We start from the raw sequence: 25,938 nt of genomic DNA on the forward strand, positions 1-25,938 counted from the left end.
TATTGCGATGTTTGAAGGTTTGAAAGTGTTGTGGATCTTTTACCATGTCACTCATTATAATGGGACAGATTCATATATCAAATGTTCTGCTTGAATAAGTCATAATGGACATGAACTGGATAGAAACATATAACAGGATTAAGCATTAAATATGACCGTTATTTTCAAAGCTGCCCTTTGTTTCCTGTTCATACGTTACCTTAAGTTTGACTTCTCTAAGGTAACTTTTTTGGTGTGTCCAAATAACAAAGATGAGTTGCTGCATCAGATAAAGTTTTTTTTTTTTTTCACTTACAGGAAATATTACAGGTCTGGTGTGAGAAAGACATATTTTTGACAAGCAAGCAAGAGTTTCAGAGACAGACCAAAAAGGTAGCCTACTTGTGAACTGTGCTCAAAATGAGAGTTCCTGTGAAACTCCTCGGCTTCGGCTTTTGGTTGCTTTCCTTAAATTTTGCTCAATGTAAAGGCAAGTCATTTATTATTGTTATTATTCCATATTATTATTATACTTTTAACAACATATTTTTCATAATGCAAAAGAGGTAGCATCACACATGAACTGAATCATTCTTAAAATAAAAATAATAATAATTAAGCCTAATTCAAATTAAGTCTAAATTATATCTGGCTAATTTATAACTAAATTTGGTTTGTAGTTATTGAAAAGGTTATATTTTTAACCATTTAACACAGTGTAACACACTGAATTAAACACAAAACTTCTGAAGTATAAAGACTGAAATTGTATTTTCGTAAAATACACTACGATAATATGTATTTCTGTTAAAACTTCGAAAAATTATTTTGCAGTGTATCCTTAACAAATACCGCACTGTATCAAATGTGCCTCTAATACTTACAGAATATATGGACAACAAAATGCAGTCAGAATTTATTATTATTTTTTAATGTCTTAAAAAACTTGTAAATTATTTGCTTCCTGCAAAAGACAAATCTGATCCAGTTTCACAGATGTTTGATGCTTCATGTCTTCTTACCATTAGTTTTATATAATTATGTCTTCTACAGAAATAACCTAGTAAATGCTAGTATAGTAAAAGTTTGCTGGAACTAACTTGTGGTTCCAGCAAACCCATCGTTTCATCACAATTTCATCATCCAGTTAAGCACATCAACCATAACTCCTTCAAAAACAGCCAGAAACTTACAGTTATGATTGATAAACAGCTGACTTTCTCAGACCAGATGATCAGGTCCTTCGTTTTAGAACATGCTGCACAACTCCTTGTTCTGTCCGGGCTGGACTATTGCAATGCTCTCTTTCTCTTGGCAGGTCTTCCAGCCAGTTCTATCAAACCTTCACAAAGTAACTTTTACGGACCTTTAAATTAAATATTCCCTCCTGGTGGAATGACCTGCCCAACTCAATCCGAGCAACTGAGTCCTTAGCCATCTTCAAGAATCGGCTTAAAACCCATCTCTTCCATCTTTATTTGACCCTCTAACTTTAGCACTCACTATTCTAATTCTATTCTTAAAAAAAAAAAGTTTTCTAATCGTTTTGTATTCTATCTGTTTTCTTTTCATTTATTATACAATTAACAAAAGCAAAAAATATATATATGTGTATTTTAAATTCAGTCAAATTATTATATGCATTTGTGGTCAAAAGTTTGCATACACTTTGCTGAATTTGCAAATAGGTAATAATTTTAACAACAAAAAAAAAGGGGGCTATGTTTACAAACAATTAACATTGGTTAACTTACCTATTGTTGATTTTTCTGAAGTAAATAACATTATGTGAATTGTGACTATTCTCAAGCTGTTTTATTTATGGTGTTACATTCTCCTCCCAATCATTTTAACTTTATGATTGTATTTATGCCCTTGTGTGATGATAAATGAGTGTGTTGTGTTTTTATTCACAAATGAAACTACGTGAATGATTAATTCCTCAATGAAACACTATATTATTTATATCTACAGTCTATTAATTAGCTGAAATAAAATGAAATATGCTCAATTTAAACTGCATTACCGCAAAAATTCCAGTCAGGATAATCAAGTTTTATTGGCATGTCAAGCATTTACAGTTGGCTATTGTTTACAAAAATATTCAGAACTTTAAGCAAAGAGATCCAAAGGTAGGGAAAAAAAATGAATATACGTAAACATATAAAAAACTTCTGAAGTATGAAGACTGAAATTGTATTTTCGTAAAATACACTACTATAATATGTATTTCTGTTAAAACTTCGAAAAATAATTTTCCAGTGTATCGTTAACAAATACCGCACTGTATAAAATGTGCCTCTAATACTTACAGAATATATGGACAACAAAATGTAGTCAGAATTTTTTTTTTTTTTATGTCTTAAAAAACTTGTAAATTATTTGCTTCCTGCAAAAGACAAATCTGATCCAGTTTCACAGATGTTTGATGCTTCATGTCTTCTTACCATTAGTTCTATATAATTATGTCTTCTACAGAAATAACCTGTGAGCTGAAGTCAACCACAATTGGAGTAAAAAAGATCAACCCAGATGGAAAGATTATTTTCAGAGCTCGAGAAAGTGTGGAGATCACCTGCTCTGAAAAACACTGGATCTTTTTTACTAAAGAATCCAGAAAAACATTTACATGCAAAGCTGATGGAAAGTGGGACAATGAGCCTGTTTGTGCAGGTAAGGTTATAGAGAAACATTTCTGGATTTGGTGATGAATTTATTGCATGTTATTAAAGCATGTGAATTTTGTTTCAGAGATTACATGTGATGATCCACGTGACCAGCTTGTGTCTAGACCATACTACTGGAGAACAATGAAATTAGGAGAAAAACAATCTTACACTTGTGTGAATGGTTATCGTGGAACAGAAGCAGAGGCCACATGTACACGAGACGGATGGACACCAAAACCACTGTGTACTGGTGTGTTCTGCTGTAGAGTATTACAATCTTTGTTATTCTCATAATATCAATTATATGATTATGCTGATGTGTTTTTTTTTTTTTTGTTTTTTTTTAGAAATTCTCTGTGACGTACCAAAAATAAAAAATGCAGAGATCGTGGGACGTCAGAGACCAAACTATAGAATCAATTCAAAAGAAGAATACAGATGTCTTTCTGGATTTAAACCGGAGAAGCCTGTACAAATCACCTGTGATTCCCAGGGCCAGTGGAAAGACATACAGCAATGCATTGGTACAGTATGTTACAGCTTATTGACATGTTGCTCTAATTTCATTAAATGTTGTAAAACCTTTGTTTTGTTCTTAGTTTCTAAATCCACTCCAAAGGGAGATATTTCATCTTTAAAAATCCCTTTTCAAGAACTTCACAGAACGTCCTGTTTGGACTACAGCATTGTTTTCTGGGGCTTTTGTGATGTCACAAAGCAGCCCATTAATTATCATCAAAATAATTCCCGCCTACGGCAATTTGAATGGTTGGGGGGTGGAGAGGGTCGAGGTCATGGTTAGAACGCTTGGTTGAGTGCATCAGGCAAGACGACGACAAAGTTATTACACATGCACCTAAATAATTATATATGTAAATATGTATGCTACAATTATGAAAACATTTTTATTATAAATTGCTGATGGTACAATACTGGACAATGATGTAATGTTTAGATTTTACACTTCAATTATGAGACTACAGTATTTCCCATGCATTGAGTGCGGGTGTTTTTATATCATTGTATTTCTGAAGAAAACCAACTGTCTTCAAATAATGTTGGATATAATTTCCATTTAATCTTGGATTTAACAGTGCCCGGGAGGTGACATCAAGGCCATGACATAACTCGTGAGAACATGATGATATGCTGTGGTCATTTTTATTAAAACATTCTTATTAATATGAAACATTTAATTTAATATTTGTACATTATTATTATTAGTAGTATAACTTTAACTTATTAGAGCTATATTTTTGTATTTATTGTTATATATGCTTATTTCCCCTGTTCTATTTATAATTTCAATATAATTATGCTAGTATTTGCTAGCCTACCATTTATTTAGCAAATAAACGCCTGCCAAGTATGCCAGTAAAGCAGGGGCGCAGATGGGATTTTTTAACTGGGGGGGACCAAGCTGTCCAGCAGTCACTTTATTTTTTTGTAACACTTCAAAAAAGCAAACTTTCTTATATTCTAGATTAATTGTACACAATCTGAAATATATATATAAAACAAATTTGTTTTAATTCTCATGGTTACGACTTACATCTTAAGAAAATAAAAAATTCAGTATCTAAAAAATGTTAATATTCTATTTTGAGGTTGATTAGTTTGGTAAATTTTGATTATAAATGCAGGGTATCTCCTGGGCTAGTTTAGAACATGCAACCACAATTATGGGAAAGACAACTGACTTGACAGTTGTCCAGAAGAAGTTCATCAACACCCTCCGCAAGCCACAGAAGGTCATTGCTGAAAGGGCTGTCTGTTCACATAGTGCTGTATCAAAATATATTCATAGAAAGTTGACTGGAAGTAAAAGGTGTGGTAGGAAAAGGTGCACAAGCAACAGGCATGACCACAGCCATGGGAAGATTATCATGAAAAGCTGATTAAAGAACTTGGGAGGGTCAAAAGGAGTGGACTGAAGCCAGAGTCAGCGCATCAAGAGTCACTACACTCAGACGTCTTCAGGAAAAAAAGCTACAGCAGTCACATTCCTAGAACCAAGGCACTCCTGAACCAGAGAATAACGTATGCAGCATCTCACCTGGGGTAAGGAGAAAAATAACTGGACCATTGCTCAGTGGTCCACAGTCATCTTTTCAGAAGAAAGTAAATTCAGCATTTCATTTGGAAATCAAGGTCTGGAGTCTGGAGGAAGACTGGAGAGGCACAGAATCCAAAGTCCAGTGTGAAGTTTCTGAAGTCAGAGATGATTTGGGTGCTCTGATGTCTGCTACTGTTGCTCCATTGTGTTTTATCAAGTCTATGCAGCCATCTACCAGGAGATTTTGGGAGCACTTCCATCTTCCATCTGCTGACAAGCTTTATGGAGATGCTGATTTCCTCTTCTAGTGGGACGTTAGCACCTGCCCACAGTGAAAAAAAAAACACATCCAAGTGGTTTGCTGACCATGATATTACTGTGCTTGATTGGCCAGCCAACTCACCTGTCCTGAAATTCACAGAGAATCTATGGGGTATTGTGAAGAGGAAGAGAAGTAACATCTGACAAACAATACAGAGGAGCTGAAGGCCTCTGTCAAAGCAACCTGATCTTCAGTAATGCCTCAGCAGTGCCACAGACTGATCGTCTTCATGCCACGCCACACTGAAGCCCTAACCAAGTATTGAGTGCATAATTAAACCTACTTTGGATTTTTATTTTTATTTATTTTTAAGTTTCCTACTTTTCATTTTTCTAAGCTGTCAGTCACCATCAGAACTAAAAAAAAAAACGCTTTAAATATTTCAGTCAGAAATTTTTTCAGTCTGTAAATCTAGAATATAAGAAAGTTAGCTTATTTGAATTAAATTACACAAAATAAAGAACTTTTCCATGACATTCAATTTTTTTTAGATGCACCTGTCTATTATCACTATTGTTACCCCTACAGGCACATTTGAGGCAACTACCAGCTCCTCGTAGGACCCCGGGGTCAGGAGTCATAGCAGTACACACACAGAACGTAAACGTCAGTGGAAGCACCATCGTCATGTGTGTTTATTGACAACAGAACCCTGTGTAGTGAGAATGTGGGTAAAGTAACGGTTAGACTATTATTTTCTTCAGCCTGCGTCTGCCCAGACCCGATTCTTTAGCACCAAAACAAACACACCCATACCCCAAAAGGACCTGCTACGGTGACCGATAGAGAAAACATGCTGCAAATGACAAAAATACCTGTAAATTATGGAAACATCTTCATCAGTTTGACAACACGTGCTGCAAATACTCACAATACAAACAAATAAAGAAATGTGCTGCAAAAACACAGACCACATCGGAAATATTTAAGGGGACCGTAAAGTAGGGATGTGCACATCGATGCTGCAGTATCGATATATCGATACTCAGAAGCTTCTATTTTGGTATCGATATTTTCTGCAAAGTATCGATACTTAATTATATTTATAATTTCTTTATAAATAAATGTTTTTAAGCAGTGTGTGCAGGCCAATCGGGACGGTGTGTGTATGATATAAAAAGAAAAGGTCTCGCGGACGCGGTGGTATGACGTTAACACCGATTGGTCTGCGGCTGCGCTCATTGCAATGTGCCATTCACCATCACAACACGTCATGCACGCATAGACAGTAAAAGAAATGGACACAGCGACCCCATTGGAACTCAATTGAGACAAGTGAAGCCCATTTTTTGCGTTTTTTAGCACTAACGAAGCTTGACGACGTCAGCAACCTGTCTGTCAGATGTAAATGTTCTAGTAGCTGTGCGTGAAAACTGCCATCGTTAATCTTGCAGAGACGGCGAGCTTGAGCGGGGAGTTCTTTGTCGTGAGTGAGCAGGAGTAAGTATTCTGATTAATTATATAGTATTTTAAAATGTAACGCCAGTACGCCATATTAAGTTAATTGCCTGCGAGCTTCTCCTCCTGTCTGTACGGTAATGCGACAGAGAGACAGTGGTTATGACGCAATCGTTAGCCTATTTTTTACAAAAACTGTTTATACGGGGCCATAATGTAACATAGAAGGTAATGGAGCCCTTTATACATTGTCGTGTATCTTTAGAAATAAATAATGGACAAACGGAGTCTTTAAACGCCTCAGATGTAAAGTTATTCACTGTCAAAGTGACACCAAAATGAATGGGAGTCAATGGGAATTCTAACGCAAGTGAAGTTCTGCTAAAAGATGGCAGCCCCCACCCGACTTCAACTTCCGGTCGAGTTCCTTGCCCCCTGCATGCGGTCGCGACTTGCGTGAAAGATGACAGCAGTACCGCCACTCCCTATACGCAAAAAACGCATTCTGCGTAGGGCACCATCCCAGTTGCACAAAAAAAAAAAAAAAATGCACCATTCTCCCATCCGCGCTCGCGACCGCTCGCACCTGGGGCATGTTCAAGTTCAAAACAGTGCGCAACGTTTTGCTACGGTTTCCGTGTTGAATGTCATGTTTCCTGGAAACGGCGTGCACCGGTGTGCAATGGGGTTTGAGATGCGTTTTCTCTTGTTTGGTAGTTGTGTCAGAACTGCAGTCCAATCAGCAGCAACATGTATATAAAGCATGCGGTATTAAAGTGAACTCGCACAATGGCTTCAAGGAAAATAATGTACAAATGTGTTCGCTGCAGCTCAGTATACGCAACAACTGAGGATATTAGAAGACATGTTTCTGGTAAGTTTTATTGTAAAAATATAGGATATCAACATGATGTAGTTGTTTATATTTTTAGCTTCATTGCAAGTGTATGACATTTGGTATAGAAATAAACAATGGTAATTAAGTGCTTTTCCTAAAAATGAGAAAGAAAATACAGGGTATTAAAACCGTATGAACTACAAATAAAGTCAGTATGTGAGGCTAAATAGATGGCTCTGAAAATTATTCACAAAGAACACAAATAATGGCCTTCTCGGTTGCCATAGTTGCAACTCTTGCGTCATCAGAACAGTGTGTTCAACGCATCACCGTTTCTGTTTAAAAAACGTTGTCCAACGTTTTGTCGGGGCTGAACGCAGCCCTGATGTTTGCGGCTGAATGTTCATAATTGATGGATGGACATCTATGCCTGGGTAAAGTACATCACCAATCCGGCGCAGAGAAAAGAAAACTATGAAAAAATGAAGTTGGCTGGACGTTGGACGTTCGAGAGTCTCAAATTTAGGGACCGTGTCTAAAGTTACATGCGATATTGGTATACACTTTTCTAACGTCAGTAGCATTTGAGGAGAATGACTTACAGTCATAAAAACAACTATAATTGTTCATGTAGGTGTCAGCTATAATGCACAATTGAATTAAATGTTTGATATTTATTAAAATAAACTGTAAATCATATGTAAATTGTGCTACTTTTTCACATGGGCTCAAACACAAATTTGAAGCTCAATAGCATTTGAGGAGAAAGACTTGCAGTCATAAAACAATTGTAATGTGTTCATTTAGGTGTCAGCTACAATGCACACCTTAAACATTTTTAATATATATTAAAATAAATGATAAAACTTTTAGGTGAAAATGAGGCCCGTTTATCACTTTCAGGCACATTCCTATGAAAGTTGTTTTTTTGTTCAGTTTTTTTTTTCAAGTTCCCTTACGAAAATTACCCATAGTTTTAACAATAACACCACAAATAATCGTTCTTGTAGCCATGATAAATTGCAAATGTATTTATAAATGTATACATACATACATATATATATTATATATATATATTAAATCAAGATTATTTAGAAAAATCACATACACTTTTAAAATTATAAGCAGTATCGGTATCGTTAAAATTGTAACAAAAAGTATCGGTATCGTATCGCATGGAAAAAATGTGGTATCGCCCATCCCTACCGTAAAGTGACAAATGTGGCTGGGACATAATTTATAAATGTTTGCTCTGAAAAAATATATTTTGTTTATTTTAACAATTCTAGTCATACCATCCCTTAGCTTTATGGATATTATTAGCCTAAATAAGGTGACTAAATACACAATTTCTGTACCTGTGAAATGTTATGTAAGCTGGCTTACCTTACAAAAACTAACCATAGTCTGTGGTTTTACTATTGAAATGTATTAATAATTAAATACATTATATATATATATAATGTATTTATTTATTAATTCATTTCAATAGTAAAACCACAGACTAGTTTCTGTAATCATTAACAAATTAACCATGAATTTACTACTATAACTATAGTTTAACCATGGTATTTGTACAAATATGGTCATAAAAATGGTAATCAATACTCACAAAAAAAAAAAACATTGTATAAATTTTCTTTTTGTTGGGGTAATTTTGTTTGGTTTGAGTATTTGCAGAGCGTTTCTGTATTTGTTTGTGTTGTGACTGATGAAGATGTTTTCTTAATTTGCTGGTGCTTTTTCTATTTGGATGTGTTTTGTGAAGTTGAGCTCTCTCGGCCACCGTGCATCGCCCCTATTACTTTACCCCACACGTACATTCGCAACCATGGCAACAACGATCTTGGAAACAAGCGAAGATGACACACAAGCATATTCAAATGAAAGCCAACATGGATAAGTTGTGTGAAACAACGCAAAATCGTTACTCACCTATCAAAAAGAAACAAATAAACCTCGGCGTCCGATTCGAGCCCTTCCCAATCCTTGAATTTCTCTCCACCGCTGGAAAGCTGCTCCGATATTTAGGCGGGTCCTACGTCTTTCTTGATTGTAAACCCTCTTTTTTATCCGCCATCTCTCTCAATAAAAGCGTCAGCTAAATGACTGACGTTAAATGTAAATGTAATGTAATATGCATCCTGTGCACTCAAATTGAGCGCTCTCTTCTCGCTATCAGGACAAGACACGCCCCCGCCCTTACCGCTGATTGGCTACAAGTGTGTTTTGGGACTCGGTCAGACACAGTTTATTTGGCCACAAGAAAAATGTCGCTCCCTCAACATAAGAAGTAGTGGCCACGAGTAATGGACATCATTCCCTCAACATAGCATCTCCAAGCCACAACATAAGGATGTTGTTACCTCGACAAAATTATCTTGTGGTCACAACATAATATGAAATTTCCATAAATTAACATCTTGTGGCCATGATGTAGTATCACGTTCCCACGAGTTATTATGTCATGGCCATGACAAAACTAAGTGAATCGGCCATGTCACCTCCCGGGCACCGTAGGTAAAGCTGTATTTGTTAGTTACTATGGTATAAATAAATTCAAATCTATAACAGTTTCACTGCAATTCACGTTATAATGTTAGAATTAAAGAACAATTAACATAATACATATGCACTTATCTGTACATAGTAAATGCTAGTATAGTAAAAGTTTGCTGGAACTAACTTGTGGTTCCAGCAAACCCATCGTTTCATCACAATTTCATCATCCAGTTAAGCACATCAACCATAACTCCTTCAAAAACAGCCAGAAACTTACAGTTATGATTGATGAACAGCTGACTTTCTCAGACCAGATGATCAGGTCCTTCGTTTTAGAACATGCTGCACAACTCCTTGTTCTGTCCGGGCTGGACTATTGCAATGCTCTCTTTCTCTTGGCAGGTCTTCCAGCCAGTTCTATCAAACCTTCACAAAGTAACTTTTACGGACCTTTAAATTAAATATTCCCTCCTTATGGAATGACCTGCCCAACTCAATCCGAGCAACTGAGTCCTTAGCCATCTTCAAGAATTGGCTTAAAACCCATCTCTTCCATCTTTATTTGACCCTCTAACTTTAGCACTCACTATTCTAATTCTATTCTTAAAAAAAAAAAAAAGTTTTCTAATCGTTTTGTATTCTATCTGTTTTCTTTTCATTTATTATACAATTAACAAAAGCAAAAAAAAAATATATATATATATATATTTTAAATTCAGTCAAATTATTATATGCATTTGTGGTCAAAAGTTTGCATACACTTTGCTGAATTTGCAAATAGGTAATAATTTTAACAACAAAAAAAGGGGGGGGGGTATGTTTACAAACAATGTTTGTAACATTGGTTAACTTACCTATTGTTGATTTTTCTGAAGTAAATAACACTATGTGAATTGTGACTATTCTCAAGCTGTTTTATTTATGGTGTTACATTCTCCTCCCAATCATTTTAACTTTATGATTGTATTTATGCCCTTGTGTGATGATAAATGAGTGTGTTGTGTTTTTATTCACAAATGAAACTATGTGAATGATTAATTCCTCAATGAAACACTATATTATTTATATCTACAGTCTATTAATTAGCTGAAATAAAATTAAATATACTCAATTTAAACTGCATTACCGCAAAAATTCCAGTCAGGATAATCAAGCTTTATTGGCATGTCAAGCATTTACAGTTGGCTATTGTTTACAAAAATATTCAGAACTTTAAGCAAAGAGATCCAAAGGTAGGAAAAAAATGAATATACGTAAACATATAAAAAACTTCTGAAGTATAAAGACTGAAATTGTATTTTCGTAAAATACACTACGATAATATGTATTTCTGTTAAAACTTCGAAAAATAATTTTGCGGTGTATCGTTAACAAATACCGCACTGTATAAAATGTGCCTCTAATACTTACAGAATATATGGACAACAAAATGTAGTCAGAATTTTTTTTTTTATGTCTTAAAAAAGTTGTAAATTATTTGCTTCCTGCAAAAGACAAATCTGATCCAGTTTCACAGATGTTTGATGCTTCATGTCTTCTTACCATTAGTTCTATATAATTATGTCTTCTACAGAAATAACCTGTGAGCTGAAGTCAACCACAATTGGAGTAAAAAAGATCAACCCAGATGGAAAGATTATTTTCAGAGCTCGAGAAAGTGTGGAGATCACCTGCTCTGAAAAACACTGGATCTTTTTTACTAAAGAATCCAGAAAAACATTTACATGCAAAGCTGATGGAAAGTGGGACAATGAGCCTGTTTGTGCAGGTAAGGTTATAGAGAAACATTTCTGGATTTGGTGATGAATTTATTGCATGTTATTAAAGCATGTGAATTTTGTTTCAGAGATTACATGTGATGATCCACGTGACCAGCTTGTGTCTAGACCATACTACTGGAGAACAATGAAATTCGGAGAAAAACAATCTTACACTTGTGTGAATGGTTATCGTGGAACAGAAGCAGAAGCCACATGTACACGAGACGGATGGACACCAAAACCACTGTGTACTGGTGTGTTCTGCTGTAGAGTATTACAATCTTTGTTATTCTCATAATATCAATTATATGATTATGCTGATGTTTTTTTTTTTTTTTTTTTTTTTTTAGAAATTCTCTGTGACGTACCAAAAATAAAAAATGCAGAGATTGTGGGACGTCAGAGACCAAACTATAGAATCAATTCAAAAGAAGAATACAGATGTCTTTCTGGATTTAAACCGGAGAAGCCTGTACAAATCACCTGTGATTCCCAGGGCCAGTGGAAAGACATACAGCAATGCATTGGTACAGTATGTTACAGCTTATTGACATGTTGCTCTAATTTCATTAAATGTTGTAAAACTTGTGTTTTGTTCTTAGTTTCTAAATCCACTCCAAAGGGAGATATTCCATCTTTAAAAATCCCTTTTCAAGAACTTCACAGAACGGCCCGTTTGGACTACAGCGTTGTTTTCATGACATAACTCGTGAGAACATGATGATATGTTGTGGCCATTTTTATTAAAACATTCTTATTAATATGAAACATGTAATTTAATATTTGTATATTATTATTATTAGTAGTATAACTTTAACTTATTAGAGCTATATTTTTGTATTTATTGTTATATATGCTTATTTCCCCTGTTCAATTTATAATTTCAATATAATTATGCTAGTATTTGCTAGACTACCATATATTGTCATGACTTAGGTCTGTGTTGCTATATTTTTGTCTTGTTGTCTGTGTGTCTAGTCTCAGAACACATGGGTTTTGTTTTGACAGCTCATGTGTTCTGCTGTCAGTGTTTCTTCCCCCTCCCACTCATTACCCTTAATTCCCTGTGTTCCGTCACACCTGTAGCCACTCCTTCCTCATTAGCTCTCCTCTATTTTAGTTCCTCTCTTGCTCTGTCTTGTGTCAGACCGTTGTGATTGTTTTGTGCTTCGAGTGTGATTGTTTCAACCTGTCTGCCTAGTCCTGCCTTGTCGTGTTTTTGGATTTGTGTTCTTTCCCCCGGGTACTGCTCTTGTCAGTCTAGACTGGTTCTGCCTCCGGTCCCTGCCTCACCTCTCTTTTGGATCTTCTGAGACCTGACCCCCAGCTCCTCTCTGCACTCTGTCCTTTCCTTCAGGGATTTTGGTGTGACTTGACCCTGCGTCCCCCAACGACGCTCTGGTGGATGTGATCTGACGTTGCGTCACAGAAGACGCTTGGACTGGTCCCCGCTGAGAGGTTTCTTTTTTGCTCTGCTCTTAGGAGTAGCCATTCTTCTGTTTTTCCTGTTTGCCCAGTGTGGGCTAATAAACTCTGTTACCTGCATCTGAGTCCCGCGTATCCCTGACATATATTTAGCAAATAAACGCCTGCCAAGTATGCCAGTAAAGTTTTTACTTTATGATTGTATTTATGCCCTTGTGTGATGATAAATGAGTGTGTTGTGTTTTTATTCACAAATGAAACCACGTGAATGATTAATTCCTCAATGAAACACTATATTATTTATAACTACAGTCTATTAATTAGCTGAAATAAAATTAAATATGCTCAATTTAAACTGCATTACCGCAAAAATTCCAGTCAGGATAATCAAGTTTTATTGGCATGTCAAGCATTTAGAGTTGGCAATTGTTTACAAAAATATTCAGAACTTTAAGCAAATTAAACTTAATTTGAATGCTGACTATCGCATGTCAAACAGTCCGGTAGCTAAGGCCTATGGTTAATATAATGATTTAGTAATATAATAATAAAAAAAAAAAAATATATATATATATATATATATACATACATATATATATATATATAATTTCTTAATTCAAAATAAAATGTTAATGAATCCATATCTGATAATCCCGGGTTGCTATGGTATAGCAGGTTTGTTTATGTGGCCACAAGAAAAATGTCGCTCCCTCAACATAAGAAGTCGTGGCCACGAGTAATGGACGTCATTCCCTCAACATAGCATCTCCAGGCCACAACATAAGGATGTTGTTACCTCGACAAACCCATTCAAATGTTTACATATGCTTAATTCATAATACTGTGGTTGAGTATAATCTATTTTTTCCCACATAATATTAATTATATGATTATGCTGATGTTTGTTTGTTTGTTTTAGAAATTATGTGCGACCTACCAAAAATCACAAATGCAGAGATTATGAGAAGTCAAGAATCAAACTACAAAATCAGTTCAAAAGTAGAATATAAATGTCGCTCTGGATTTGAACCAGAAAAGCCTGTACAAATCACCTGTGATTCCCAGGGCCAGTGGAGAGGCATAAAGCAATGCACTGGTATGTTACAGCTTATTGATATTTTGCTCGAATTTCATTAAATTTTGTAAAGATTTCTGAATTCTGAAGTAAATAACATTATGTGAATTGTGACTATTCTCAAGGTGTTTTATTTATTTAACAAAAATACATGGAGGATACACTTCAGCCTCCGGCTTCAGAGTGAGAACGAAAACAGATTCAAGTACAAGAAAAATATTTATTTCTGTTATAAACTGAAATGGTTGACAAAGGATTGGAATAGGTCTTCCAGACAGAGCAACGCCTAAAATAACAAACCAGAGGCAAACTAAGGTTAAACAGAGCTATCTGCCCTGTACAAAAACTAAAATGAAAATCAAAAACTTCCCCGAGCTCCCTCTCTAACCAAAAACAGGAGAAAAAAAATGTCTAAAATCAAAAAGGCATCATCTCCCTACATTTCCCAAATAATCCAAAATGAACAAAGCTAATAAGATTACCTACAATACCTTTTAATTACCCACAGGTAGAGAAGTCAACACTAGAAAGCAAACCTGATCACTTCTTAGCACCAAGAAATGAGTATGAGTCCACTCACAGTTCCCACCAAAATACACAAAACACACAATAGCCGTGTTTCCACTATCGAGCTAAGACCGGGCGTGCTAGTGCATGCCAGGGCCAGACGCGTTTCCACTGTCACTTCCGTGCAGCAGAGCTTCAGGCTCCACTGTGGAAACTCTGCGCTATTCTGGCCTCGGTGCTACTGGCCCGGGGCTATGAGCCCCACCCGGCCCGCTTCAAGCCCTGGCTCGCACTGGCCCGATAGTGGAAATGCGGCTAATCTCAGTCTGAGGCTGGGGGAGAAGTGTTCCTCTCCAGAGGCTTCTCTGAGTGCTATATTAATACTCTTCGGCTCAGACTAGGTGCAGCTGATGGTAATTAACCTGAGTGAGAGAGAGATAGAGAAACAGAGCGCAATACAGGGCAGACAAGCATTTTCTTACAACAGATTATATAAAAAGACCCTCGGACGTAACAACGGTAGAGGCTAATGCTTGGAAATTATGTTTTCAAGTCCACCCGCTAGTTGTAACACGCAAACTACTCAATCAAAGTTCCGTGCTTTGTTACTACAAAGTCTCAGCCTTTATGACATAATAGAAATGATACATTTTTATTTGTATTTTTTTCCTCAGTTTAAGCTGCATGTGAATCAATGAATCAGAATTAGAATGAGCTTTCAGTTAATGAAGAGCAATTCTAGATCAGGACAGCACATCTTATTTAACACTGTAAAATCTGGACACCATCCGTTGATGTAAAGACATGACTCGCTGCCGCACGATTTCGAACAGTGATGATTTTCCGATGATTTTTCCTGAATATCTTTTCCTGTTTAATATTGCAGAACAAAATAAACGTTAATATTTGAATGCAGGCTGAAAAAAAAATTCAGAACAATTTAAAGGGGGGGTGAAATGCTCGTTTTCACTCAATATCCTGTTAATCTTGAGTACCTATAGAGTAAAACTGCATCCTTCATATCTCCAAAAGGTCTTTAGTTTTATTATATTCATAAGAGAAAGATAGTCTGTACCGATTTTTCCTGGAAAAACACGACCGACTAGAGGCGTGATGTGTGGGCGGAGCTAAAGAATCACGAGCGCCAGTAGGCTTTTGCGTTGAGAGCGTTTTGAAGCTGTGACGCCGTGAGGACAAAACCAACCAAAACAAACCATGGCTAACAGTCAGATTCAGCGTATATTTATGATCCAGAATCAGATCCAGAGGCTGAAATTTAACAAGAGCAGCATCAACGTCTCTATGTGGTATGTACTGAAACTGTATATATTTGCTTAGCGGTTTTGGAAAATGACTAAGTTCCACTTTGTCGTCTTTTTTTTTTTAAGCTGTACATGTGGAAAGTGCAGTTTGATGACAACATTGCATGTTGTTTACTTGATATGCTTACGCGCCGATAGCTAAGTTAACAACACAGAGATATTTGAAGCAGTTTTACTCACTGCATGCGGTTCCAACACACAATCGTGACCCTTTTTCGTTGGGACTGCATTATCCTTAAGAAATAAACGATGTGCAAATCCGGCGTCAAACTGGACCTTGTTTGTAAAACAAGCATCTTCGAAATGCAGGGGAACACACACAAACACTTGCACAACTCTGTTGATTCTCTGTAAAAATAAACTCCATCCACTGGTCCCTTAATGCTGTTTCTCTTTTGGTAATCTGTGCAGGGTTGTCTTGCCCTGGCAACAGTGCTTTAAGTGGCCCAAAAGAGGTGCCGGTACTCTATTATAGCCTATTTTATGAACCGGCGGGGGGGGGGGGGGGGGGGGGGGTTGGTCTTGGGTGACGGGATGGGGGGCTTATGATATTAGACTTCGTAGCCTATAATAAAAGATAATGAATTTCAAACCTTAACAAAACACATTTTTATTCAAAGATCAACCGTCTGTCATTACTCTTTAGTCTGGAACAAGAAACAGCAACATTAAAATCATGAACTCAAATGTCATTGTAAAAAAAAAAAAAAAAACAATGACTGTTGTAACAGTGCGTAAATCAGACCTTTCTGTAACACTTAACGTTAATAAGCTTAAATGAAAATAATGAAATAATTGTGTAGCGGAGTATTTTTTGTACACAGTGCCGCGAACTGTTAATCACTCCTTCACGCGTGCATCACTGTCCTCCTCGCAGCTGCAGCAACTTGCGCTCTCTTCATCAAACTTTAAAACAAAAAGGGGACAAAAATATATAGCGGGGGCTGGCTGCAGGACGACTCAACCTCCGTGGACAGTTTTTAATGTTTATCAGACAATAAATACTCAAGATTTGGCTTTAGTATAATTTTTGGGACAATTAGGGCCAGATTCAGGAGTCGGGACAATAGTTTAGATTTCGGGGCTGTCCCGAATTTTTCGGGACGTCTGGTCACCCTACCTGAAAGAGCTGCATTACTTCATTAGCTTGAGTCTGACCTGCAGTGATATCATTCAGACTTAGTGAGGTGTCAGTCAGCGAGTTTCACACACTTTCTCCGGCCACGTTGAGTTGTTGACACTTAACAGTGGGAAAAGCGACACATGCGCTATTATCTTGTATTACTTGAGGGTGAATGGGTAATTGGGTAATGTACTTTCTGCTCTCGGTGGGATGAATTAGGAAGCTTGCATTAAATCGGCAGTGCAGGTAAAAGATTAAATCCACTATTAAAACAGATGTCCAAATGAGCGTACCGGTAAGCTAAAAGCACGTTCTGGGTGCACGGAGAGGTGGCGGTACACTCAAGAGCTATATTTGGAAGTGGCGGTACTGAGTACCGGTGCTTACCGGCCCACTTAAAGCACTGCCTGGCAACCAAAAACACACTCCTTTTGTGACATTTTGCGACGCTCTCGCTCTGATCAGTGAAGTCTGTTGTGCTCTTTGCTGTGCTATACAGGAGCGCGCGCTCTTCCGGCAGACGTGCCCTTAGGACCCTTATAAGGAAATTCCGCTCCATCTAACGTCACACAGAGCCATACTCGAAAAAAAACTTTCCGAAACTTGTGACAAACTGGAAGGAGTATTTTTGGAACAGAAATACTCCTTCAAACGTACAACTTAATTTTTGAAACTTTGTCCATGTTTAGCATGGGAATCCAACTCTTTAACAGTGTACAAAACTCAGTATGCATGAAATAGCATTTCACCCCCCCTTTAATACAAATGAATGCCTTATGAATCGATCAATCAGAGTTTTTAAAAAAAGTCAAAAGAATGGCGGATGCCACAGACTTTTTTTTTATTTATTTTTTGAAGGAGTAGGCCTAACTTCATAATATATCATGTTTTTACTATCGTAATTTTTACTTGATTCAAAAAAATATTATGATGTTAATCTTATTGATTTATTTATTTTTTTCAACGTGGCACAAAAATGCTGCAGTACAGGCTACTGAATGCAAATACAATTTTGGCAAAGCGGCCCTAAAAACAAAGAAAATTTTTAATTAAAAAAAACAAAATAAAGAAAGAAAATCTTCACAGATTAAATAATGTTTTTGTTTTAGAGTTTTTTTTTCTATATTCTATAAGTATTCTATAGATAGGACTTTATCTATTATGTCGGTAAAGGCACAATGTTGAACCTTTGCAGTTCCGAATGATGGATAGGCCAACTCTTACCTTCATGAGCAAAAATTATGGCGTATTTTTAAGTTTCCATTGTTATTTAAAAAACGATTGGGTATGTGCCATACAGCGCTAATTTATCTAGGATTCATGCTTAAATTAATACTGTGAAATGCATAAAGTGTTGCATGTCTGTTTATTTTAGGTAAGTTCTGTTGGTTTGAGAAGATCAAACATAATGCTCAATTTACTGTCTGCTGCTGCCACAAGGTTTTTTCCTTTAAAATGTTAAATTAACAAACATACAATTTTTCAAACTTATTTTTAAAATAACTTAACAAAGAAACAAAAATAAAAGACCACTTTGCCATTAAAAACCAAAACTGAAACATTTTGATAGCTGTGTAATAGGAAGAGAAAAAAGACACTATGTCCGGATGGGCTAGGGCTGAGAATTTAGCTTGGCGTGCCCCCAAAATGCCCAGGCCCATATGCACCTGCGTATCTTGCATACACAGTTTCACTAGTTCACGCTTACATATAGTTAGCTGAGGTATGGTATGCGTATTTGGCGTGCTGTCCGGGGAAGGGCTCCGAGCTCGGGAATTGCCCGAACCTAGAGTACCCCCCCTTCCCCGTATATTGTAAAGTGAACTTGAAGTGAGGAGATGGGGTGGAGGAGGGATGCTGATAAACCGTCAATGGATAGAGGTAAGTCAGCGATATTTATACTGTGGGATTGATTACTTGATTGTGGTCACACAAAAAAGATGTTTACAAATGTTTACAAAAAATGTTTAAGGTAAATTAAAATTTGATTTTTTTTTTTAAAAGTAACCCCCTTCAAATGATTGCATATGCTTGATTCTTATAATCTTCGTTATTCATATAATTTGGGGTGGTGGGGTGGTGTTAGCGCAGTGGATAAGACACACGTCTGTGGTGTGGGAGACCCGGGTTCGAATCCACTGTGAGACACCAATGTGTCCCTGAGCAAGACACTTAACCCCTAGTTGCTCCAGAGGTGTGCGACCTCTGACATATATATAGCAACTGTAAGTCGCTTTGGATAAAAGCGTCAGCTAAATGAATAAATGTAAATGTAAAATATAATTTAAATTATATGATTATTCTTTTTTTTCTAGAAATTATGTGTGATCTACCGAAAATCCTAAATGCTGAGATTTTGGGAAGTCAAAAATCTAATTTCAAAATCAATTCAACAACAAAATATAAATGTCGCTCTGGAATTGATGCCGAGAAGCCAATACAAATCACCTGTGATTCCCAGGGCCAGTGGACAGGCATTCAGCAATGCACTGGTATGTTACATCTTATTGACATTTTGCTCCAATTTCATTAAATGTTGTGAAACCAGAAATTCAGTCAAATTATGATATACATTTGAACACACACACACACACACAAATAAATAAATAAATAATTATTATTATTATTTTATATATATATATATATATATATGTGTGTGTGTGTGTGTGTGTGTGTGTGTGTGTGTGTGTGTGTGTGTGTGTGTGTGTGTGTGTGTTTACAGATGTTTACAAACAATGTTCAAGATCAATTTAAAGTTGGATTAAGAAAATAAGTAACCCCCTTCAAATTATTACATATGCTTGATTCTTAATACTGTGGGGTTTTACAGATTATCCATATTGAGATTTATCAGTGCTGCATTTCTTGGTGATGACAGTCTAAAAATAAAATAATAATAATAAATAAATAAAATAATATTAATAATTAATAATGACAACCACAATGATGAAATATCTTTGCTTTGCCTTCAGAGAAATGCGGACCCCCACCAGAGATCAGCAATGCAGATACAAAAGAAATGACAAACAAAGATTATAATACAACGGAGAAAGTTGAATACAAATGCTTTGATAAATACACAATGAATCTGAGTCCCCCCTTCTCCAAATACTTGACCTGTGTAAAAGGCGAATGGAAAGGGGACATTTATTGTTTCAGTAAGTTTACACACTACAAGTTTACACACTACAAGTTTACACACTACACTCCACACTACACTCCATATATATCAGTGAGGCTATTCTCACTGTAAAGTTTTTATTTGTAAAGTTGATGTAATCTTCTAGTTTACATTGAACATTGTGATGATGAATCAATAAATGTATATTTTAACACTGAAAGTTACATGTTTATTTCAGAGCCCTGTATAGTGACAGTGGAGGAAATGGATAAAAGAGGGATAAGAATGCGGTGGAAGGCAAATGAAAAGATGATCATACCACATAATGATGCCATCGACTTTCTATGTAAGAGCGGCAAAGAATTTCGATCAACATGTAAAGATGGAGTGATGCTTTTGCCAGAGTGTGGGGAATAAAACATTGATGAAGCATTAGTTGAACTGCTAAGCAAAAACAAATGGAGCATACAAAATAAAATAAAAATTTCCTCAATTCAGTTTCTCTGTTTAGGATTTCTTGCAACTTAAAAAAAATGCTTGTGCATGTACAGTATGAAAACATGAACCCTTTTACAGGTTTTTTTTTTTTTTTTTTTTTTTTTTTTTTTAATCGTGTACACACAATTTTGAAAACTGGGTTCTTTTTTTTCAAAATATAAATCACAATTATCCAAACACCACACTCAATTTGCATAATTCCTAGATTGTTTGCAAAATGACACACTTCAGTCAAAGCAAATTGGTAAAAAAAATAATTTTGGGAAATAGCATGTGCTAGATTTTTGGCCAGACATTGTTATGTAAGGGATAATTTAGATTTTTTTTAAAAAGTGACAAAACCACAACATTCTTCATGATTAGTTTGAGATATAGGAAGAAAGTACACAAATAGGCCTGCTATAAACTTACCAAGCACTGCACAACACTGATGCTGCAGACTGAATATTTCAAGTATTTCAGTACTAAAGAGTATTTCTTACCATCATCAGTTACAGTAATCAACCCACAATGAAATCAATGAAACAAATAAAATCTGTAGACAAATAAATAACTGCATGAAGTACATATACTTTGACTGAGAAGAAAAACGTTGTAAAAGCAAAAAGAATACTGTAACTATTCATCATCTCTCTGCAGGGGATAACAAAGATGAAGTGGGGGCCCCAGGCAAAATTTAAAGATGATACACAAACAGAAGGATAAGTCCTTTTCATGTTTAATTAGCAAATGCACAACTAACAAATGCAAATGCATTACTCCATGCGTCTTATAGCAACATGATGGGGTTTCGTTCCTGAATGAATCAAACATTTAAATGATTTGGTTCAATCGCAATGACTCACTTATTGACAATGATTTGCTGCTGCTTACTGGCAGTTTTAATTTCACATTCAAAGTACCCTTTTTATCAAAAAAAATGCAAATATTAGTATTCAACGTTTTATGCACTTTAAAAAAAAAAAAAATACAAATGTATGTTCTATCATATGCGTTTTAACTACTTTTTGTATGTTGTATAATATTTATATATATAGTGGAAACCGATAGGAGGGATGCAGATATATTGATCCAAGTTATATTATTAGGCTATTGACATTTTTGTTTGTTCAAATGGTCTGCTGTCAGCCAGTTGCCTGCCCCAGGCCATAATATTTTATCCACATCACAGGCTATGTCTTCATTGTCAAGTCACCGTTGGAAGAATCGCCTCGTATGACGAATCCACCCCTGCACAGAAGCTGATTCGATATGATCACAGGTCTGCTCCATGGCCTGAATGAGGGGCAAAGGGTCATAGGACCGTAGGTCGTATACCTTCCACCACCATGCTGAAAAAAAAAAACTCCTCTATTGGATTCAGGAAAGTGGGAGTATGGGGGAAGGACTTCAAATTCAGGGTGCTCATGGAACCAATTCTGGACCAGAGATGCCCGGTGGAATGAGACATTGTCCCAAACGACAATGTACTGCATTAGGTCCACTTGGTTTAGTGCTGTGATAATCTTGTGCAATCTGTCAAGAAATGCAAGTATTAGATTTGCATTATAGGGTCCCAGATTTGCGTGGTGGTGGAGGACCTCATTTTGTGTAATAGCAGCACAAAGGGTGATGTTACCCCCTCGCTGCCCTGGCACATTGGTGATGCCCGGTGTCCAATTACATTTCTCCCTCTTCTTGTTTTCGCAAGGTTAAATCCAGCCTCATCCACATATACTGTATAAATCCATGCTGAATTTCTGCAGCATCCATTTGCAAGACTCTCTGAAACACAATAAAAGACAATAGGATGCTATTCAATATCTATTGCACAGTATTTTTTTGTGCCAGAACATTATGAGCAGTGCACAATACCAAACCTTAGTAAGGTGAACAATACATACCTCCACATACTCATTGCGCAGATGTTTCACTCTCTCTGAATTTCTGTCAAATGGTACCCGATACAGTTGCTAACAGTTTTTCTTGATTAGGGCACATTAATGGCCACATTAGTATTCAACATTCAACAATTATATCATTATTGATGATTACTGAGAATGAAACACCACTTACCAGCTTCAGCGGTGTTGAAAATAATATCCTCTGACAATTAAAAAATGCAGCGTGACGAATCGTCCCAGTCGGATGAGGAGGTCGTCGTCGTCAGGTCAAAGGTCATGTTGGTCATCTTATTGACAGCTAAATTATTATTCAAAATGTTACTAATATTTAGCTTGGGCATGAGCAGGCATTCACAAAAGGAAACGTTATGACAAAAAAAATTAGAGGAAATTTTGCTTTGACAAAAGGGCACTTTGGGCACCAAAGGGCAAAGGGGCAGGTGCTCAAGCAATAACTGCACCAATGCAAATCTGATAATCGCTCTGCTCGGCGCACCTGGGGATTGAAAAACCTGCTGACTCAGATCAGGGGAGGAGCCGCAACTTGACACAGCTTTCTGCCGTTTCAAATGAGTGAAGCCCCCTAAAAAGGGCCTAGTTATGCCCCTGGTTGTAACCACTGATCTATAATAGAGAAGCATTACTGAACATGTAGCCTACGAGTATAATATTACTTAAAATTGATTAGTAATGCCTTACACTACTGCGTTACAGCATAAAGTAATATGTTGCTGTAATGCATTACTTTTGTAATGCGTTACTCCCAAAACTTTTCAGAATGTAATACATTTCTCATACAATTAGCCTATTAAATTATGTGAATTTTTATTACATTTAAAAATTATTAAATTATGAGCTCCAAAAATGATTACATTATGAAAAATGTATTACAATAATAATGCAATATGTATTACATTATATGCAGCTATTACAATATGAGTTGCTACACTGTATCCCTGTCCACTGGCCCTGGGTATCACAGGTGATCTGTACTGGCTCCTCTTGTTCAAATCCAGAGCGACAGTTTAATGACAGCTAACTTTACTTCAAATTAAAAGGGATGGTTCACTTTCAAATTAAATTTTGATATGTTTTAGCTTACCTCAAGGGCATACAAGATGTAGGTGTTTTTGTTTCGGCAGTAGCTCCCATTTTGATATTTTTACAGTAGGTAGACATCCAAAAGGCCCTTTTTACCGCCGCACATACCGCTGCAGCGGTGTCTGTAAAGTCCATTTGCAGCTTTTGACCACTGAGTGGTGTTTTAACCACAAGTTCACGAGTTCACACTTACATATAATTAGCTGAAGTATTATAGTGCATATTTGGCGTGCTGTCCGGGGAAGGGGCTCCGAGCTCGGGAATGGCCCGAACCTAGAGTACCCCCCCCGTATATGTAAAAGTGTAAAATGAACTCTAGTGGAGGAGATGGGGATGGAGGAGGGATGCTGACAAACCATCAATGGAGACAGGTAGGCTAATTCAGCTGTATTTATACCCTAAGGTTGATTATATTAAGTGGCTCCACCTGTGTTAATTAGGCTAAGTATCTGACGTGCTCCTCCCGAACCTTGTTATGAAACTGCATTTATCAAACAAGCGCATCAAAGTACATTTTTCGCAAATATATTAGGGGTGCTCCGATCACGATCGGCCGATCGTTAATGCGCATCTCGTCAGTAAAGCCGGTTCTCTAATCAGCGGTTAATTCCATCAGGTGCGTGATTTCACATAGAGCAGCTGTTACTACACAGAGCGGTTGTTAACTGAGAAGATGTGCCAAAAAACGCTGAAAATGAAGTGGATTTGCGCATCTTCTCTATTAACAATGGCTCTGTGTAGTAACAGCTGCTCTATGTGAAATCACGCACCTGATGGAATTAACCGCTGATTAGATAACTGGCTTTAGTGACGAGATGCGCATAACGATCGGCCGATCGTGATTGGAGCACCCCTAATCTTACAGTGCTACTACATTATCAGTAGGCTATCTGATTTTGAAATCTTGCAGAAATTCATCAATTTGAACACACTGAAATGCTTAATGCACGGAGTGAAGGCGAGTGGTGTTTCTGGTATCACTGATCGGAGTGATTATTAAATGCTCTGAGCGCGGAGGAGAAGTTGTTGCTGCTCCAGTCCATTCACGGATTCTGCTGCCTAGTGAGAGAGATATTTCACAATATGAAATGAAGACGACCTTGTTAGCACAAGCACAGCATATCTGCCAAAAACAGCCTGCAGCAATGCTCATTACTCGGCTTGGCAAGCTTTACTTTTGTAGGTCACATGGCAGTAAATAATATGATGATATGATCATACAGTCAACACAGATATTTACTAAAAACATTAAAAACAACCAGGGCTGTAACATAACCGATTAAAAAACGCACGCCAGGTCTACACCGGACAAGTGGCGTGATCCGGCAAAAGACAACAGAACCCAGTGATGGATACACTAGACACGATCACCATCAGTGAACTGATGCTTGTTCTGTTTATGACGAAATGTACTGACACTGTGTTCAGATGATTTGACACTATAATGTGATTTCATCAGGTTTAGACATTTTTTTTATTTTTTTAGGCCATATGCTATTCGCCCAGCACTAAAAGTAAGTAAAGAAGGCTCCCTTTAAAATCAATTATGTTGTCAGTTAATGAAGCTCTTTTTTTTACATTGTGTGCATTTTGTTGATTATAATGAGAGAACTTGAGTTTAATCATGAGGATGGTTTAGTAATCCGTCCATTCTTTAGAGTTTCAAAGATTTAGCTAAATCGTGCAGGTTTAATTTATTTGTTTCTTGTTTTAGGCTAATTAGGCATAAATAATGTGAACAAAATTATGCAGTGCTTCACGTTTAAACATGCAACAATTTCTTAATCAGTCTACAGACAAATGTCTTTTTCATAAGAAGTTATCTGTCAAAATAAAGGACAGGTAGTGAAAAACAAAAATGCTATTTGTTTTATTAAAGGAATTTTAAAATATAAATTAAAATATAGGCATAATATGTGAAAATATTGACATTGCATATAAATCCATGTAGCTTACCCCCCTAATTCATATAATATAAATAATACTGCTCACCTTTTAAATTTATCAAATCTAAAATATGGTTTAATACCATTTGCTTAAGAGAAAATATAAGCACAGGCTCAGGCACAGGCTTGACATTTATAATGCTTGAATACATTCTAAGGAATTAACATAACTTCATAAGTACCAAACATTCATCTGTGAATATTACATATTAAATATATTAAATATTTAACACTTTTAACTATAGTGTTTTTCTTTACCCTGACTGAAGTGTTCAAATGTAAACACATCAGCGAGGCAAAACTGACATTTATTTGCGAAAATGTGATTTGATGCGCTTGTTTGATAACTTGTGGTTAAAACACCACTCAGTGGTCAAAAGCTGCAAATGGACTTTACAGACACCGCTGCAGCG

General features: G+C 36.5%; 1 protein-coding gene across 5 annotated transcripts in view; it reads left to right on the forward strand.

Moving 5' to 3' along the window:
- The first annotated feature begins 322 nt into the window (after positions 1-322).
- The window catches only part of LOC113064971 (complement factor H-like), a 31,616-nt gene continuing 6,000 nt past the window's right edge, over positions 323-25,938 (forward strand). The window contains exons 1-11 of one of the 5 annotated variants that reach the window (XM_026236013.1): positions 323-469; positions 2,458-2,652; positions 2,731-2,898; positions 2,996-3,172; positions 11,338-11,532; positions 11,611-11,778; positions 11,875-12,051; positions 13,869-14,045; positions 19,292-19,468; positions 19,949-20,134; positions 20,336-20,588. In XM_026236013.1, the coding sequence (XP_026091798.1) occupies positions 400-469; positions 2,458-2,652; positions 2,731-2,898; positions 2,996-3,172; positions 11,338-11,532; positions 11,611-11,778; positions 11,875-12,051; positions 13,869-14,045; positions 19,292-19,468; positions 19,949-20,134; positions 20,336-20,514 (1,869 nt within the window). In that variant the 5' untranslated portion in view covers positions 323-399 and the 3' untranslated portion in view covers positions 20,515-20,588. Of the gene's footprint in view, positions 470-2,457; positions 2,653-2,730; positions 2,899-2,995; positions 3,173-11,337; positions 11,533-11,610; positions 11,779-11,874; positions 12,052-13,868; positions 14,046-19,291; positions 19,469-19,948; positions 20,135-20,335; positions 20,589-25,938 lie in introns of those variants that run through there. The other 4 variants (XM_026236012.1, XM_026236015.1, XM_026236016.1 and 1 more) reach the window with 4 other exon arrangements.

The sequence above is a fragment of the Carassius auratus genome, chromosome 47 (genome assembly GCF_003368295.1).
Source record: "Carassius auratus strain Wakin chromosome 47, ASM336829v1, whole genome shotgun sequence".
NCBI classification, from domain to species: Eukaryota; Metazoa; Chordata; class Actinopteri; order Cypriniformes; family Cyprinidae; genus Carassius; species Carassius auratus.